Genomic DNA, 18,400 nt, shown 5'->3' on the forward strand with positions numbered 1-18,400 from the left:
ACTGTTGCCTGTTTTCTTAAAGCTTTACTGAGCAATGTTATGCTATTAATGTTGAATTAAGTGAATCCCTGTCCTGTGAAAGGTAAACTTGTAGTGTTGATCCCACTGAGAATCAAACATCAAACAAATCCCTTGGCTGCAAATAGGCAACAGGACATCAGCAGCACTTGCAGTCTTCCACTACCACCTATTCCCTGAGTTTCAGGGTTCTGGTTTTGTGCATTTTGACTCACTGCCACACTCATGGCTCATGGGGACACTTGAATGGAAAAGCGAGCAGCTGTCAGTGTTATGGGTAATGTGGGCACTGTGTTTTAACAAGGAAGAAGAGGAAATAGTATTTCTGTATTTGCAAAAAAGCTGCAAAAAACCCCCAAACAAATCAATCTGATATCACATATGCAGGAGAGCTTCTTGCGATATTTTTTTATTGCATCATTTGCTTGAGTAAGTTTGCACTGAAGTAATTTCAAGTTGTTTTAAATGTGCATTCAGTTGGTGGGTGTGTGTCTCTTAATCCAACTCTTCAGTTTAATCCTTTGTAGTGAGAGCAAGTGGCTTTATGTGAGAAGCAGCTTTACACAGTTTCAGCCATGATTATTGTTGATGTATATAAATGGACTTAACAGGCATAATAATCTATATCAATACACAGAATTTGAATCCAGAGGGCAGAAAGACGGAAGAATGGTTTGCCATAATGGGTTTCTAAAAATAGGACAAATGGCAAGCTGGCAGTTTCTTCTTTGAAGTTAATAATAAAACCTGTGGGTTGGGGAAGAGTAAAAATACACCAAATTAAAACAACACAGTGAAATAGCACATCGACTCTAAATTCAAGTATCACATTTCTCTCGTTTAGAGCAGCACATAACACAAAATGCTTAGGGGTTTTGGCAAGAAGAATGCATTTTTTTGCAGTGACACATTAGCATTTTGAGTTATGTGCTTGTAAGAATGAGTGAAATGTGATAATTGTACTTTTCCATGAAATTCTGAATGTGCTACAGAAGTTTGAGTAAATATTCATATACTGCACTGTAGTTTTTCTGACTGATTATTGTTAACGCTGTTTACACCTGGCATCTTATTTCAGTAAAAAAAAAAAATCCATCTGTCTTCTTGCAATAAAAACCAGCTTGTTTTCTTTTTTTAGGAAAGTGCTATTAGTAATAATGGGAGTTCTCATCATATAACAGGGAGAGAGCCCACCTGCAGCTCTTCATTTCTCACTGCACCAAACTGCTCCATCTCAGAGACACTCAGACAGCAATCTCATTTGAAATGATTTGTCATAACCCACATAAAGATATTACCTGTTTAGCTAATGAATGGCTATAGTGATGATCCAATGCTCCTGTGGTGGCATGTTTTCCTCCGCTTGGTTCCGCAACAGTAGGTCATCACTTCAGCAGCAGCAAACCGTGAAGTGGACCAGCCGAACACGGTGCCAAATGTTCAGCCGCATGCCAATATTAGAAAGTGTGACAGTGAAGTTGTTTTGTGAAGTGTTTTTCTCTGCAGTAACAATCTACTGCTTAAAATCTGAATGTAAATGATGTCGAATGGTCCTCGACCGTAATAGAATCATTTCGTCTGCTGCTCTGTTGGTTACCAGGATATCTCAAAAGCTACCAAACAGATTTGGACAAAACTAAGCAGAAAGTTAGGCCATAGACAAAAGAATAACTAGGATTAACTAGAACCAGGGTTTTGTGAGGATAACACCACCATGTGGCCATTTATTAAGCATGTAATAATTGTTCTCAAAACAGGAATGCTTGGTCTGCAATTTTCTCCTCATACAAACATTTAATCCAATCTTTACCTAATCTGGTACATAATAGATTTTGACCTTGGAAAAGCTTGTTTTTTCCCTGTAACTGTAAAAATAAAAAATATAAATTCCCATAATTCTTGAATGAACTGTGCAATTAAAACTAAAATTTATATGACTCACACACATATCCATTAATAAGAATACTACAAAACTGGATGGCAGTTTTCCTATTGGTGATTTATCATGATAAATTTAAGTTTCCGTCTCATGAGTCTTACTTCCTTGACATTTTAAATAATTTATGCGTGTGCTAAATCTAACTGTCATGATCAGCACCTCCAGTGACTCTTCTCTCTTCACTCTGGTTTCTTTATTTTTCTGTTTTCTGTTTTATTTTGAAGTTGCATTTCTTGTGTATCAGTTGCTACTTACTTCCTGTCTTTGTGTTTTTTTTTTTTCCAGCCTTTGTGATTGTTGGCCCCGCCCTGATGTGCCTCACCTGTTCCAAATTACCGCTTCCTATTTGTCAGTGTATTTAAGCGTCTGTGTTCCTTTCCCTCCTCTTTTGCTTGTGTTCACTTCCCTTTGTTTGGGGTTTTGTTAATTGTTTTGTTCCTTGGTTTCCATCTAGTTTATGTTTCTGAGTTTTCTTCCCTGTGCAAGGTTTTGGATTTCTTGGGCCTTGCCTGGACTCTAGTTTCTCCACCTTTCCACCTGAATGTGAGTTTTGTCATTAAAATATACTTTACTGAATCTGCCTGCTGTGCGTGTCTGCGTTTGGGTCCTTTCCCTGTGTTCCAGGCCTCTGCGACCAAACGAACATGTATAAACCTTTTTGGTCAAATTTAGGCAGGGGCAACGAGCTGTAAGTACAACATGGACATATTATCTCTTTATTTAGTTGATTAGTGATACAATTATGGATTATCTTAAATTTTGCTTAATGTCTATCAGAGGCCACGAACAGGCGGACCGCGGTCCGGGTCCGGACCCAGACGCCGTCCTATGCATAAATTATCAATAAATAAATAAATAATAATAAAATAATAATAAAATAATAAAATACCTACCATCAATAAATTATTGAGGGATTCTACGTTTTTGACGGGGCGCTAATATTTTAACCAGCACAGCTTTTCTGGTCTTTATGGTATCTGTTTAGCGGACCTTACAGACCAATTACATGCGAGTTAAGCCATCCCACCCAATCAAATTTGAGAGAGAAAGCGCGACTCTGAATACAGAGGTGAGAGAGATGAGAGGTGAGTAACAGGTGGAAAGGGAAATTAGCGATACGAGGAGATGACATTTATTCACAAGTGAGCCGGAGACAGGAAGAGAACACCGGGAGACAGGGAGAGAAGATGGCCCTGACACCACTCCAGCCCAGATTTAAGGAGAAGTTAGAGCTCAGTTCTCTCAATGAACAACAGAAAGTGGGGGCATAAAATATAAGAGGGAAAAAAAGAGAAACTGTAAAACTGTTCAGTTGTTAAGATGTGTTTATATTCATTTATAGTAAAAATTTGTTGAGACATTTAAAGAAAAAGGGAAACTCAAGCTGCTGGTATTTTATTTTTCTAAAATTAATTCCTTTATTTGATTATTTATTTATTTTGCACAGGTTTTCAAATGTTATTTTATTTATTTTCTCTATTTTATTTTTAAATGCAGCCTTAACCCAATGAGAGAAAAGCATTATTATTATTGTTATTATGATTATCATATGTATAGTTCAAAGTACACATGTATACTTCAATTGTACTTTGTTTAAAAGTCAGTTGCAGGTGTTGATACAACTATGAGGCTCTCACTGGACCTCTTAAAATTTTAGTTGATTTCAGGTCTAGATGTTTCTGGTTCATTCTTTTGATAATTTTTTTTGTTCATGTTTAATCCATTAAATGGAAAGAAAATTACAAGAAATGCCCATCACAGTTTGTTCATAGTCCAAGATGATGTCTTCAGATGTCTCATTTTTGCTTTATCAAAATAGTTAGCGATTAATATTCTGTCAATCAACTAATCAATCACCAAATAGTTCCAAATTTAACAAAACTCTCTCTGTGCATCCAGCAGATACAGAGCAATGTGGCATATGGGCATTTCTTGCAGCAGAGGAATGTCTTTGGTGAAAATGACTATTAGCATTAATGTTGTGAGTTGAGTTGTGTGAACCATCTCGCTGCTGACTTTGTTAGTGAGCTGTGTGGTGCTGGGTATGTGGTGGGTGTTCAGAGCTGTAAAGCTGAGGGGAACTGCAGAGTAAATGATAATTCTATGTGGATATTTCACACCACTGATCCATTGTAAATACATATATAAAAATACCGATTATAGCAATTTTGAATAAACAAATTTAGAATAGAAAAAGCAGGATTGTGTGAGCTTGTGCACTCTCTGTATGCTCTCGGGTAGATTCATTCATTCATTCAATATTTGAACATGTTGCCTTTTTAAAGGGAAAGTCAATGTCTGCCCGTCTGGGGAGCCTGTTGTGAACAAGTGGAAAATGACAGGTTCCAGTCTGGTGTTCACCAGCCTCTCATGCCTCTGTCCGGTCATCCAGAAGAAAACCAACATGCAGCAGGTCCTGCTGTACAGTGACAGCGACAGGAACAGGAACAGAGAGGGATGATAGAGGGAGGGAGGAAGGAACTGGGGGGACTTGTGTTCCCTGTCTGGTTTCCTGTCAGTGCATCTCACAAGTGAATGCACACCTGACACATTTTTGCTTGGTCTCTTTTTATTTCCTTATTTTCTCTTCCTTTTGTGAAAATATGTGTGGTGTATATATGTGAACTGGTGATTTATACAAAAAGCCTGCCTCATATTACTCACTATACAAGTGAATATTTCTATTTTTGCTATCTTAGCTCCTTTCCTGTATTATTCTTCTACCTCCGTTCACCTGTGCTTGCCTGTCTCTCCCCATAGGATGCATTTGAAGTTTTGGCAGAGAGCTATGAATTCAGTGAGATTGAGGGTCCATGCCTGGCTTTCAGGAGAGCTGCATCTGTCCTCAAGAGTCTGCCCTGTGCGCTGCGGTGTCTGAGGGACACTGAGGATCTTCCCTGCCTGGGGGAGCATACTAAGGCAGTCATAGAGGTAAGGCCTGGAGTCTGCATGCACAGTCCTCTGAGTCCAGCTGACAGGCAATCCCATCTGTGTGCTGGGAGTAATGTTGTTGTGAAACAACATAGTTTAATTTGGGCAGCCATGGTAAATGGATAGGACAGCAAACTTTTTAATGCCTTAAAGCACTAAGTTCTTGTCATTATTTCACAGTGTCCAGTGAGTCAAAACCAATGGGATTTCTGTTTAATGAAGCAGTAAACCATGACCTTTATGGACTTTTATAACTGAGTGTTATGAACACTGAGAGAACTGACTAACTCCAGTATAAAATAGCAACACTGACCACTCTATAATGGCAGCTGAAGTTGAAGCCCCTTGTATACATACATTTAATATTGCTACAATATCATGCAACAACTTAACCACCTCATAATATGAGATTAGGTAGTGATGAGATGTGGTTTGATTTGATTGTGGTAGTGGTGGTTAGGTTCTAAACATTTGAATTGTACAGTGTAACATACATGACAGCAAGTAAGTCTTTGTTAGCTAGTTGCAAAACCAAGAGGAACACAGCATATGCAGAGTGTAGCCATGTGGGACTGGGAAGTTACAATTATTACACTGTGTGTTTTTGCCAATTGTGTTGCTGTCAAATTCTGTACTTCTGTAAGACTAATTTACATATCAGCATTCAGCAATATGTCAAGGTATGCTTCATTGCTGAATTATGAAAATGACTACTGCTACCATAACAATGTCAGTGTGATGTGCATTTATATATGTTACAGAACTTTATGCCAAACCTTTAAGTTTCCGAGAAAAGATGTCAGGAACAAATTTACTCAAATAACATCAAGGCTGGGCTGATCGGTGTGGCCCCACTTACTAAAACACTAAATGTTTATTAAACTGCAGCCAAAAATATTTCTGAACAAATGCACTATTTACCCCTGTTTGAGGAACATGTGCTAAAAACTACAGCGCCCAGCTGTTTCCTGTCCCCCAGGAAACAGCTGAGGCTTTTTTGAAAATGAAAATACATATTTGTGACTTGTTTTCAAAGTTGGACAAACACATTGCTGGTTTTGTTTTTTTTTATGGTGCTTGTTGATGATAAAAAAAACAAAAACAGAATAACACCAGCTTTATCCTTTAAATAAAGTACATCCTGTGGACTTCAGAGCTCTAAGGGGGCAATAATGTGATACAGGTGTAGTACAGTTAGCTATGTTGGGGGGGCAATGTTTGAAACATATTCACAATATACTAGCTTTTGATTTTGTTTTTTTGAAACGTCTTCTTTCTGATAGAGAAACATGGGCTGTTTCATACCTGAAAGAAAGGCTGTATTCCTTTAAATTTTTTGCTCTGATTGTTTTAGTGCACTGTCAAGAAGAATGGAGCTGAATCTTTCTTCTTCTAATGCTAACAATCTGCACAAATATGCTTTGTAGACAGTGAAGTGGAATTTCATCTTGCAGAGCACATTTGCTTTGAGGTATTGAAGGTTAAACAAATTCAACACTGAGTTCGATCTTTAAAAAAAAAAAAAAGACTTCAAGAATAATTTTAAAATTTCAAGTCCTAGACAGGCACACTAACAAAACTTGCCACACAGGTGCTCACACATGAGCAAACACTGACGCCATCACACAAATTTACCTTGTCTTTAGGGGAAAAAAAGTCTTATTGGGTCACTTGGCACCTACATCACCTACAGTCGTGCTCAGGGCAGAAATCATCATGACAGGTTTCATGGAAAGTGTCAAAAATTGTTTGCTTGGAGAGAAAGCTGAATCCCTGTCAGAGAACAAGGTGACATGTGTAGTCCAACTTACTGACACATTAAACCTAACATACACACAGAGGAGCTCAAGTCACAGAGCAAGTTTCAGAAACTGTCAGAAACCTGTGAGCACTGAGGCGGATCCATTAAACAAAATAACATAAATGTACCAGAGAGGCCTGTGAATGACCTCTCCCTCTTGTTGTTTTTACATGATTCAGATCTACACCCAGCAGTGAGTTTTGTTTTTTTCTTTGCTAGGTTGCCTCTTTGAACAGATCGTGGCTCAGAACAAGAAAATGACATGACACGAAAAACAAAGTGAAACCAAACAGAGTAAAAACAAAACGCTTGATGTGCCTTTGAACATCAGAGTGACACACTGTCAGCAGCGACTGAACCGCTCACTGCTGACTGAACATCCAAAGTGGGGAAAAGATATAAACCTACTGACATGAAAGTCTGGGAGCACTGAGGCAGAGTTAGGGATGAATAGTCAGTAGTATAGTGTTTTCTGTGTGTGTGTGTGTGTGTGTGTGTGTGTGTGTGTGTGTGTGTGTGTGTGTGTGTGTGTGTGTGTGTGTGTGTGTGTGTGTGTGTGTGTGTGTGTGTGTGTGTGTGTGTGTGTGTGTGTGTGTGTGTGTGTGTGTGAGAGTGTGTGAGAGTGTGAGAGAGAGAGAGAGAGAGAGAGAGAGAGAGAGAGAGAGAGGGGGAGAGAGGGGGAGAGAGGGGGAGAGAGGGAGAGGCGTTGTGCATGTGAAGAAGTGTGTCTTCCCTGGAGCAGGAAGTGTGTTGAAGCATTATCCTTGTGTTTGAGGTTGGACTTAGCTTGAGGGTTGAAAAGCAGAGTGGACGGGTGGATGCATCATTGAGCAGTGAAGGCTGCCTTAAACTGCACTGTACTCACAGTCTGGATCTAAGGTTCACTAGTTCATTGAAACTAGTCGTCATCCCTTCATGCACGAGCTTGAAACGCACACGGGCACTTATCGTAAAACACAAACATGCTCAGGCTCATTTTCAACACTAACAACTTTTACAATTTCCCCATGGGAGATGGTTGATATTAACTGGATAACTGCTGTCTGATTTTACGCCTTCACGTAATGAAGACAGTTAAAATGTGACCAGCAAATTACTGGTGCTCTGCTGAGATCGGCAGACAATTAAGCGCAGAACAAAGTTGTTCCAGAGCAAACAGTGGAAACTGGGGAAAGCATTACCTTGGGCTTTTTATGAATGCCATAAAATCGGTATTAATCCTAGGTTTCTCAACAACAAAGTCATTATTTCTTGGAAAGAAATGGAAATGAGGACACCTGATTTAAGTGGAAACTGTTTTCAAATGCGCAGCAGTTTGGGCCATTTGTTAATTGCTGATGGAACAGAAACTGAGTGGGAAACATGCCGATGCTGACACCGACAGAGCTTTCCTTAATAATACCATCTACTTTCATGTTTTGCAGGAGATCCTTCAATATGGCCGCTCGTTTGAAGTTGAGAAAATACTTTCTGATGAAAGGTATCAAACGCTAAAGGTCAGTAGATGGAAAAACAACCCATCACTCGTTTGCTTTCTCCATTCTGGTGCTTTGAAATCGCTGTGAAAATGATTTGCATTTGGTATCTCTTAAGGACACAGAGCTCTTCAAAACTTTGAATGCTAACCCCTTCAGAGAAGAGCCTGTCATTTCAGAGCATGTCTTCTTGATTACGTCCTTACCTCGTTTCCTGCCAGCTGTTCACAAGTGTGTTTGGGGTTGGACCTAAGACGGCTGAGAAGTGGTACCGCAGAGGGCTGCGCTCATTCAGCGATATTCCGACAGATCCCAGCATTCATCTAAACCGGATGCAACAAACTGGTACATCAACATCTCACCATTTCCACTCTGCCACTCCGCAAATTATAGACTGAAAAGTACAACTTGAGTTTTCTTCCAAGAAAGACTCAAAGACCTGATCATTAAATTTCTCCATGGGAAGCCTGCATATCATTTGGGGCTTTGTTTGTCCTTTTTGGGAGGTTCCTTATGTCAGACTCTTTGCTGTAATGTGTTTTCTCTAAAGTGAGATGAGATGTGAAAAGCAGGGAGTTTAATGTGAAAACACAATGCAAAAGGCAGCAGGCGTATTTTTAATAAAAATCAGTGAACAGTGACTGTGAAGGGGGAAGGCTTGCTGTGGACTTAGTGCTCATCAATCACCCGTGCAGAGAGGAAAGCAAAGACCATACGAGGCTGCTGACGCTCAGTGTTTAGGATGTTAGTGATGCTTTTAAAGAAAAATCTTTATGTTTCTGTGGGGAATCACAATTTTCCACTTTTGTAATATAATTACTTAGCTTGATTACAGATTGATTTAGGATGAGCTGTAATACTCTGGTCCAAAATTTGTGATCTTTGCAGTTTTTGATCCTCAGCAGTCATGGTGAAGTAAATGCAATAATTGTCCAGTAAGTGTCAGAGTAAAGGCCTTTAGCAGCCTTATATCAGAAGGCTTTTTCATGTTGTGAACATGATAATTATCTGATGCACATGGGAGTGTTACATAGTTTATGTGAAGATGTTGTAAGCAAAGGTAATGTTGGGTCACTTCATTACTTCATTTATTTATTGATTTTATTGTTTCATTTTTAACCATGCTGACAGCATGACTTTCGAAACAGCAATGCCGGTCGTTCGGTCAGTTTACCACTTTGGTTCAACTATTGAATGGATTGCCCCGAAACTTTGTGCAGACATTTATGATCCCAGAGGATGAAACTCATTAACTTTGATGATACCCTGCCTTTTCCTGTTGCACCACCAGAAGGTCAAAGTTTTTACTCATCCTGGGAAATATCTCAACATCTAGTTGGTGAATTGGAAATTTTGTACAGACATTTATGATCCCCAGAGGATACATTCTGTTGACTTTGGTGACCTCCTGACCTTTCCTCAGGTGTCACAGAGGAAAGGCTGCGAGATTGGGTACACACACCTACGGGGCATGCCCCCCTTAAGATGAACAGTATCCCTTAACTTTCCTCATCATTTAGCACTGTTACCATCCATGTTCCATGTTGTACATGCTAACATTTGTCTGACACTGGAGGAAAAGTCAAGGGATCACCAGAGTCATTAGGCCTCATCTTTTGAAAACGCTGAATATCTGTACAAAACATAATAGCAATCCATGAAATAGGTGTTATATATAGATATTTCAGCCTGGAACACAGGGGTGAACAGACTGACATTACTGTCCCTACAGCTGTGCCACTAGTATGGGTAAAGACATACAAATAATGCATTGGTTCACAAAATAGGATGGAAACTGAAGGAAGTGCACGAAGAGAAAGAAGTTATAGTTTGAGCATGTTTGCAGTGATTATTTCCTGAGGTGATACAGTGCTCGAATCTGAAAGGAACAGCTGAGTGCACAAAAATACAGTGATACTGGAGCAGCCAGACATGCAGATAACATCAGCTTCAGTTGTTGTCAGTGACAGAAATCCCACAGAGTGTTTAACATATGTGGTTAAATGTCACAAAGGGAGATACTGATATGCAGCTTTTCATTCGTCTGCATAATTTTTCTGCTTCTGCCGCTGCTCAGGATGTTACTGGATGCACAGAGTATATACTGTCACTCTGCACGAGGTGGTCATTCAAAACATACAACACTGCTCACAGGTTCCCATTCAGTTTGAAACTCCATCTGATAATATATTATGCTGACAGACATCTCCATCAAACTGGTCATCATCCATCATTCAGAACACTGCGGTCTCGGCTCCATGCAGAGAAGTAATGCGAGTTTTTGACATGGAAAATGTGTTTAAACAGTCGATCTCTCCACTGTATTCTGTAAATTTTAAAAGAGAATAAACATGAAATAGCCCGTTTTATTTTAGTGGAGTACAGACAGAAAGATGAAAGATTTTTGTAATTAATTGGTGTTGTAGCTCCGTTTGTTCTGAGGGAAAGACAGGAGAATTGATGTGTTTTATGCGGTGCAGAAAAATGAGAAAATACAAATTGAGATGCATGAAATCAACAAGATACCCATCAATCTATCAATCATAATTTAGCTCAGTCTCAGTGGCTGTAATCCTCTTGTGTCTGCAGCAGGCGTGTGCCGGTAGTAACACATCACATTTTACCTTACTTTTAATTCACCCTGACTCTCCACTTCCCCAGAGCAAATGGCTGTGATTGATGGTTGACTGCTAGACTAATAACCACGTGGTCTTTTCCCTGCAGGTTTTCTGCATTATGAAGACATCTCCAGGGCTGTCAGTAGAGCAGAGGCCCGAGCACTGGGGAACATTATTGACGAAGCTGTCCATGCGATCACACCGGACGCCCTGCTAGCGCTGACAGGTGGCTTTCGCAGGTACAAGACTTGTCTCCTCCTTTCAGTGTCGATATGTTTGGAACAGCACAGTGCATCCCTTTTCCACTATTGTTAAGCTCATATTGGTTATGCAGAGGGAAATGCAAAGATATTAGAAAAGTCTCAGGAGGTCTCCTTGAATCCCATGTGGCTGTTTCTTATTACTAACTACTGTCACAGCATAGAAGTCACAGTGTGTGTGTGTTGATGCCTTAAAGCTGTTTGTGCCTGACTGTATCCTCCTGTTGTTAATAATTAGATAAAATGGATTAATTTGACATTAACGCTGCAGTTTATCACAGTCTCATTCTTCTCGAAACGATCAAAAGTTGAGTGCACAGGTCAATCAAGCTTTTCATTTACATTAAGACGCTGCAGTGCTTTACATTGTCAATCTCAGACTGCACGTTGAGTGCTCTTGTAAAGCTACCTACTGAGTGCAACTATTTGTTCACAGCCAGTGCCTCCCTCTGTCGCCACCTCTTTGTGCTGCTCTTTTTTTTTGTGTGTGTGTGTGTGTGTGTGTGTTATGTTCGGTGCTTTGTGCCTGAGTAAGTGTGGAGCACTCTACTCTGTGGTGTTGTAAAAATCCAGCCGCAACCAGTGGCGTGTGTGGTAAATAATTCAAAAGCAGACTGGCAGTAAGGACAGGCGCTTGCCTCTCAGCAGGGGCGACAGAGCTGCCACAGCTTAGCTGATGGTCTTTAATAGTGCCTGGGCTACAAGCTTTACATGTTGCCAGGGAGAAATCTTTTCTCCTCTATAAATGTTATGAAAGTTTCACTTTTCTGCATTTGTTGTATTCTAACAGATTCTAGTTTGTCAAAAGTTTGGTGCAAAATTATGAGACTTTTAAATTAACCTAAAGTGCTGCAAGTTGGGTCCCAGTTCCATACTAATTTTAGCCTGGAACAGCACTGAACAGCAAAATGAACAGCACATGTGGTAGACAAAAGATGAGTCTTGGCAACGGCTTCCCTAAATTATGTATTACTTTATCGAGGTGTTAAAAAATTACTGGTAATAAATGAAAAAAGGAAAAAAAAAAACACAAAAAGAACCTTAAGTAGATAAAAAATAAAAGATCATGTAACTATATTGGATTCCAGGGAGGAGGGGTGAGCAGCCTCACCACACACCACTGCCTGACACACACTCACAGCAAACCAAACACAAAATATAAACTCTGGGACCATCCAAAGTAATCAGTGAGGGGTGAATCAAGGTTACCGCAGACACACAGGTAAGAGGGAAGCTCGCCTCCAGGCTCTCCCACAATGAGCAGGCCGCACTGAATGCTGGGCCTGTGGTGCTCGAAAAAAAAAAAAGAAATATCAGAGCACTGAACAGGTACACAACGTCAGTGGAGAGATAATCCTACACACAAACCTAAAACTTCACCGTCCCTCTGGGGGAAAGGTATCTTAGGAGGGGTGCCAAAGAAGCCTGACTGTAGGCAGCAAGCCTTAGGGCTTGGGCCTACACCAAACAAAATAAAAGGTATGAGAATGGTTGGCACCAGTATCAATAAACACTGATTTAAAAAAGAAAAAAAAGAACAAAACCAGCAGTGGTAGTGTGGTATGTGAAGGAAGAAACACTGCTTTGTAAGAAAATAGTGTTTGTTAAAAGCACACTCAGAAATAAAATGTATCCCTAATTTGATACTGAGATAGTAATTTGAGTATAGTTATACTCAAATATTACTTACAGTAATACTCAAAACTTAGAATTAGTGTGTAGTATGGATTTGGGACCAGTGTTGGGCACGTTACTTGAAAAATTGAATTACATATTACTGTTATTAGCTGAGCTCCTACAAAGGGGTCTTTAAACAAAATCAGGGCATTCTGGAAAGTCAGTTAAGTGCACAAAAAGAGAATATGATGATCGTGGATTTTCCTGGAGATGCATTTCTCCCACCTTTCCTCACCTGGTCAAATCAGAGTAAGTAAGGCTGTGGTAGTAAAACCTCCAAGTTTATTGAATTGAGCAAAGCTGCTCTTTACTGCTTAGGGCTTAAACTATTCAATTATAAGAGGAAGATTGAAATAAGTTATTTCTCCTCTCAACAGTTACATAGTCTCACTTTAATGTCTGGATTGTGGTGTGTATTTAATTAGTCTCTGTGGTTATAGGTCCACAACTTTCCCAAGTTAAGATGCTATCAAACAGCACAAGAAAAAAAATCTAATATCTTTAATCTTCAAAAGGATAAATGACAGCTGGAATGATATCTGATTATGTAAATAACTGCTCCTCAAGGGGAAAATGTGGTAAAAGAGATGAGGAAAGAGATTAGAGCATCATGGATAGTTAACATCAAGAATGAAGGGGAGGAACAGCGCAAGATTTATGGGCCAGGAGTCTGCTGCAAAGCGTAAAGGGCCCGTGAGAGAGCTTTTATGGCAAACTCTGGGAGATGAAGCACACATTTACTTCGTTTCATATTTGGCGCAGGCTTGGGGAGTATTACGTGAGGTCTAATTGGAATCATGCAGTGCTATAATTGAAGAATGATGACTTATACATTATCAGTCAGTAAGTAAGTAATTTACCTTTATCTTGTTGAAAAGCTGATTCTCCAGATATGGCTTAAACACTGTGGGAAGCGTTATAAGGTCTATTACACCAAAATAGTGCACATGCTCTCTAAGATGCCAGCAGCACCATTAATAAGCCACTAATTCTCTTCAGTGTGACACATTTGAAAATGTTCCCTTCTAAAGTCCTGTCAAAGCTGGATTTAATTACCTGTAATTTCCAGTGTGATGTAGAGTCTCTTATTAGCCTCATCTTTCCAGCCGATAGCCCTCGTCAAAAATAGAAACACAGGTATACTATATACCTCTTTAAATAGATGTACTCGGCTCTGGGAAATCTTTCATCTCTGGATAACATACACAAAGAAATAGCTCAGCTCCCAAAAGTTTCATGAAGTAAGCGCTGTGCTCCAGTAAACTCAAGCTGTCAGCTACTTCAGAGGGAAACAACATGGCGGGGATTTGTTGATGCCACTGACATTAGCCTTATTGAAAGGACAGCTGTGGAAGGCGGGTGAGAAGTCTTAAAGCGGTTTTGTTGGGGGGGCGGGGGGGGGGATTAAAAATAGATTAGGCCTGAAAATACAGCTTCTGTCGCAACTGTGTGTGTGAAAGGCTCACGCGGTGTCAGCGGAGCACCGTATTTATTTCAGTGTGAAGCCGGCAAGTCCCCGCTGTGGATCTTATTTAACATCAGATTGTCTGGAATATGACTCAAAGTGACACTGATGAGGGGGCTGATGGTGTCTGCTGTCAAACCCTCAAACCCTGAGTCCCACTGCATTGTTTCCCTTGAACAACAACTGAGATAAGTAATCCTTGTCAGTTTAGTTCAAGATATCATGATTATTTAAACTAACTCTATTATCAGCTTGCAGAGGAGCAAAACAAGCTGTCTGATAATGAGGCAGAGCCCATGTACCCTTCACACTCACTGCCTTTTCCTCTTTTCATGTTAGATTTTCCTGATTATCACCTTTTTTTTTCTGTGCAGGCAAAAAACTTTTTGATAGCGAGGGAGCTGGAAGGTGGAATACGTAGCTACAAATGCAGCTGTTTCTTTTCCCTGACCGGCTACTTTTAACTGCAGCTGATCTCTGCCCTGAACTCTGAATGCATCCTGTGAAATTTCCAGCTGCAGCAGGACTTCCCAACATCTGTATTATTCATACATGCCGCACTGTTGTCTACACAAATCTGTAAATAACCATGTATATTTTATGGGCATTGTGCAGAAACTTTTAATAATTCAGCATTTTCTCTCACGCAATAAAAGAGTAGACTGTCTAAATTCACACCAGGCGTTTATAGATCTACTGCTCTGCTCTGTGTTGCACTTAATTCAAACAAACACTGGCTGTGTTACTGTGCACAGTCCATCAAAACTATTTTCAGCCGAATCTTTCCAGCTGTATCGCTGCTGACCAGGAGCAGATACTTAATGCTAAATAAAAACAGCGTTTTTTTAAGGTGCACCATTAGAGGCAGAGAAGGAGGAGGAGAAGAAAAACACCCCCTTTTCTGGAGAGAATGTGCCTGACATGGTTTCGTCTAATTTCTGCTGACTGGGGTTGAATTAGAGGAGCTATCTGCACAGACCCGACACGTACTAATGCTCTAGTGCAATCAGGAAGGAGCTTAAAAGTGTAACGCCATGGTGTCTTCTCCTCAAATAACCACCAATTCCCATGTTAGGCCCTCGCACGCAGCCACGCTTCGATAAAATCAGGGTGTTTTTTTCATGCTGATTGAAGGTAAACTGAATTTATGCTGATGATCTCTCTGTCTCTCTCCCGCTACATTTTTTCGCTATTCATGGCACAAATTTATGCAGTGCACTCGAGTGAGTTTTGCCAGCACAGCAGAGACTAGCGGTGAGATTCACTCAACAACTTGAGTGCACTGTACAAGCTGGAAGTGTTGTAGAATCTCAGCTTTGCCAGTTAAGAGTGTTGGAGGAAAGCTGCACATTCAGCAGATGGAAATCTGTGATGCATTCTCAAATAGCTGTGTCTTACCAGTCAACTCATTAAAGTGTAAGTGTAAACTCTTCACATAAAGGCCCACATAAATACCACTGAGTATTAACGCAAGTGTAGAAGTTTGTACTTGCACATCTTCAATTATTTTGGAAAGAGAATAAATTATATACAGTCACAGAGCAAATTAAATGACTGTAACTAAAGCAGCATCGGCTGAGCGAACCTGTGTGCCGGGCACTCAGTCCGTCAATGCCACAGGGATACATGCTCTCTGCCACTAACGCTAACCATTAACATTATCATGCCTTGTGGAGGTCTAATGGCTGTTTTTTTAATACTTCCTTGCTCCCTGAATTAGCCACGGTGACCTTTGAAGCTTTCCCACAAGCCATTCACGCCTCTCTCCATTCCTTTAATGTCCCTCTCTCTCGCTGCTGTCACTCATTTGTTAGAGGCGGCAAGGAGAGATCAAACACGGAGCCTCACAGCTGCCAAGGCTTCTTTCGAGCCATATCACTCCCAGCATTCGTTGTCATTTTGCTTTATTGTTAGCGGTGAGACTCGTGCTGACGTCTGTATGATTTTTGCCTATTGTTTATCAAACGGCTTGTGAGTGTGTGCGTGTGTGTGAGTGGGTGTTGTGTAATGATCATTTTTGAAATGGTGCCTGGCCTTTTGGCAAGTAGCACTAGTGTGGCCTGGCAGGGGGAAGCTTTTGTTGTTTGTGTTAGCATTTCTCTCACTTTGACGACTGATGAGAAACCTGCCATATGAGGCTGTTTTAGAGGGTTACTATAATCACAGGAGCCCACCGTTGCTTTTCAGTACTCCATCTGACTGCTGTTTGAGTCATCCTGGAACCTGTCTTAGCTTGCACTGAGTGAAAGGCAGGAAAACACATTCGACAGGTTGCCAGTCTATCACAAGGCTTACACACACAGACATATTCACTGTCATATTTGCGCTTTGGAACAGTTTCCAGTTTACCTGAATAACATGTTTGTCACAACTTCTTTTTTTTTTTAAAGCCAAAATTGTCTTGCCGTCTTCCTCAAATGCCAAGGATCACACCAAACTACAGATAAAGAGACTCAATCCCTATAGCTGGCAGGTATCCGCTTTTTTGGAGAGTTTCTTTGTTCTAGGAAACTTGAACTTATGAGGTTCACAAGTATTTTCATGTAAGCAGAAATGCACACGAGCTCCCTGTGTAGACACACGTGGGTGTGCCCAGCTGCTTTTGTAATTGTGTTGACTGGAGGTGCATGTGCAATCCTGGCACAGCATGGATCAATCTGGGAAACTGGCTGGAACATGATGAATATATTGCTAGTAGGAGGAATACATTATCAGCAGGTGGGGTTGGAGCGGGTTTCAGTAATAGCCAATCAAATCAGCTCCTCTCGTGACCTTCACAGCACAAATGTACAAATACGAATTTGCTGCTGAGGACAGGTGAAGCTGCTCATGCACACAATGATGACTAAATTCACATTTCAAGAGACTTTAGGAAATTCCTGTCACCATGATTGAAGTTAATGGAATATTTTTGCAACCTAAACATTCATTAGTAGAATTAAGTCTACAGTCTTAGCAGTCATAATCCATTTCTAAGTTTGATACAGCAGTGGACTGTTGTTCAACCTTTTTTTTTCCCAATTTCATTTCATCCTGGTGGATCTCTTTTCTTTCACCTCTGAGGGTCAGCAGTATGTATGGCGGAGAACTGTTGCTTCAACTGTCAGTGTTTGAGTTCTGTCAGAGTTTCTGCAAATCCCTTACGACATAAGTGCCGGAGGGGTAGGGGAAGATCTTGATGACCTTTTACTCCCTACTGGAAGTGTATTGCTTCAATTTGCCCATGATCTCCTGCTGACAAAGCTGCATCTTTGTCAGCCAAGGATTACCAACTTGTGGTGCATGTTGGAAAATGGATGCCATCTCCTTTTGCCAGACAATGTAAAAATGCACCTCTTCCTCACACAAAGACAGGAATGTGCTTTTTCTTTTTAGAAATGGCTGATTATTACCAGCATTGTGGATTCACTACTATATTGGAATGGGCACTGTCCTTTGTGCTGTCACACTGAACTCTGCACTGGACTCTGTTCAATGGACTGGACTTGTGACAGCTGTATTCAAAGACTTGAAGGCTGCTCTCACATCTGCACCAGAAACATGGCTCTCATTACCACCCTGCGGCTCTCTGTTCCTCTAGTAGTGCATGAGATGCCAGCTCATTTGCGAACAGTTGCTGCCACAGGTATCTAAGTCAGTCCCCGTTGTGATGGGCTCCACAAGCAAAGTTTTGTTCATTATGTTGTTTTGTATATTCTAAACGCTTGTTCTATGCAGCACATGACAGCTGTTCTTAGCTCAGGGTATGAAGGGACCGTTTTATCATTGCGTCCTGATAGCCAGTTCCTCTCTAATATTTATTTTCAAAGGGCTCAGCTTAAAATCCATCAACATTGGTCCCATTGGTTGAATCAGACGATGAGCCAGTTACACATGGCTGCAAAACACTGGCTGATACACTCCCAGTATCTTTCAGGTTATGCTGTAACCAGTGAAACCAGTGTGTGGAGGTGCTTGAGCTGACTCCTGGAATATCTGCTCAACAATCTGAGCTGTACGCTCCAGACATGTGCCTGTATTTTGGCTGAGTCTGCCACCAGTTATACTAATTCGAGATGTGCATGTATTTCTGCCTTTGGAGCACTCTGGGAACTCAGTGGGTTTATGACATCTTCTGGTGTATAAATTCAGCATTCACCTCTTATATCCAACCTTTTGAAAGACTTACCCCCTCATCTGTGGTACTCCAGTGTTCATGTTTGCAACCTCATGTTCT

General features: G+C 40.7%; 1 protein-coding gene across 1 annotated transcript in view; it reads left to right on the plus strand.

Moving 5' to 3' along the window:
• dntt (deoxynucleotidyltransferase, terminal) overlaps positions 1-18,400 on the plus strand; it is an 85,061-nt gene that overhangs the window by 14,499 nt on the left and 52,162 nt on the right. Inside the window, exons 4-7 of the mRNA XM_041050068.1 lie at positions 4,718-4,888; positions 8,114-8,185; positions 8,386-8,509; positions 10,889-11,021. Of these exons, the coding sequence (XP_040906002.1) occupies positions 4,718-4,888; positions 8,114-8,185; positions 8,386-8,509; positions 10,889-11,021 (500 nt within the window). The remainder of the gene's footprint in view (positions 1-4,717; positions 4,889-8,113; positions 8,186-8,385; positions 8,510-10,888; positions 11,022-18,400) is intronic.

This window comes from Toxotes jaculatrix, chromosome 11 (assembly GCF_017976425.1).
Source record: "Toxotes jaculatrix isolate fToxJac2 chromosome 11, fToxJac2.pri, whole genome shotgun sequence".
In the NCBI taxonomy this organism is placed as follows: domain Eukaryota; kingdom Metazoa; phylum Chordata; class Actinopteri; family Toxotidae; genus Toxotes; species Toxotes jaculatrix.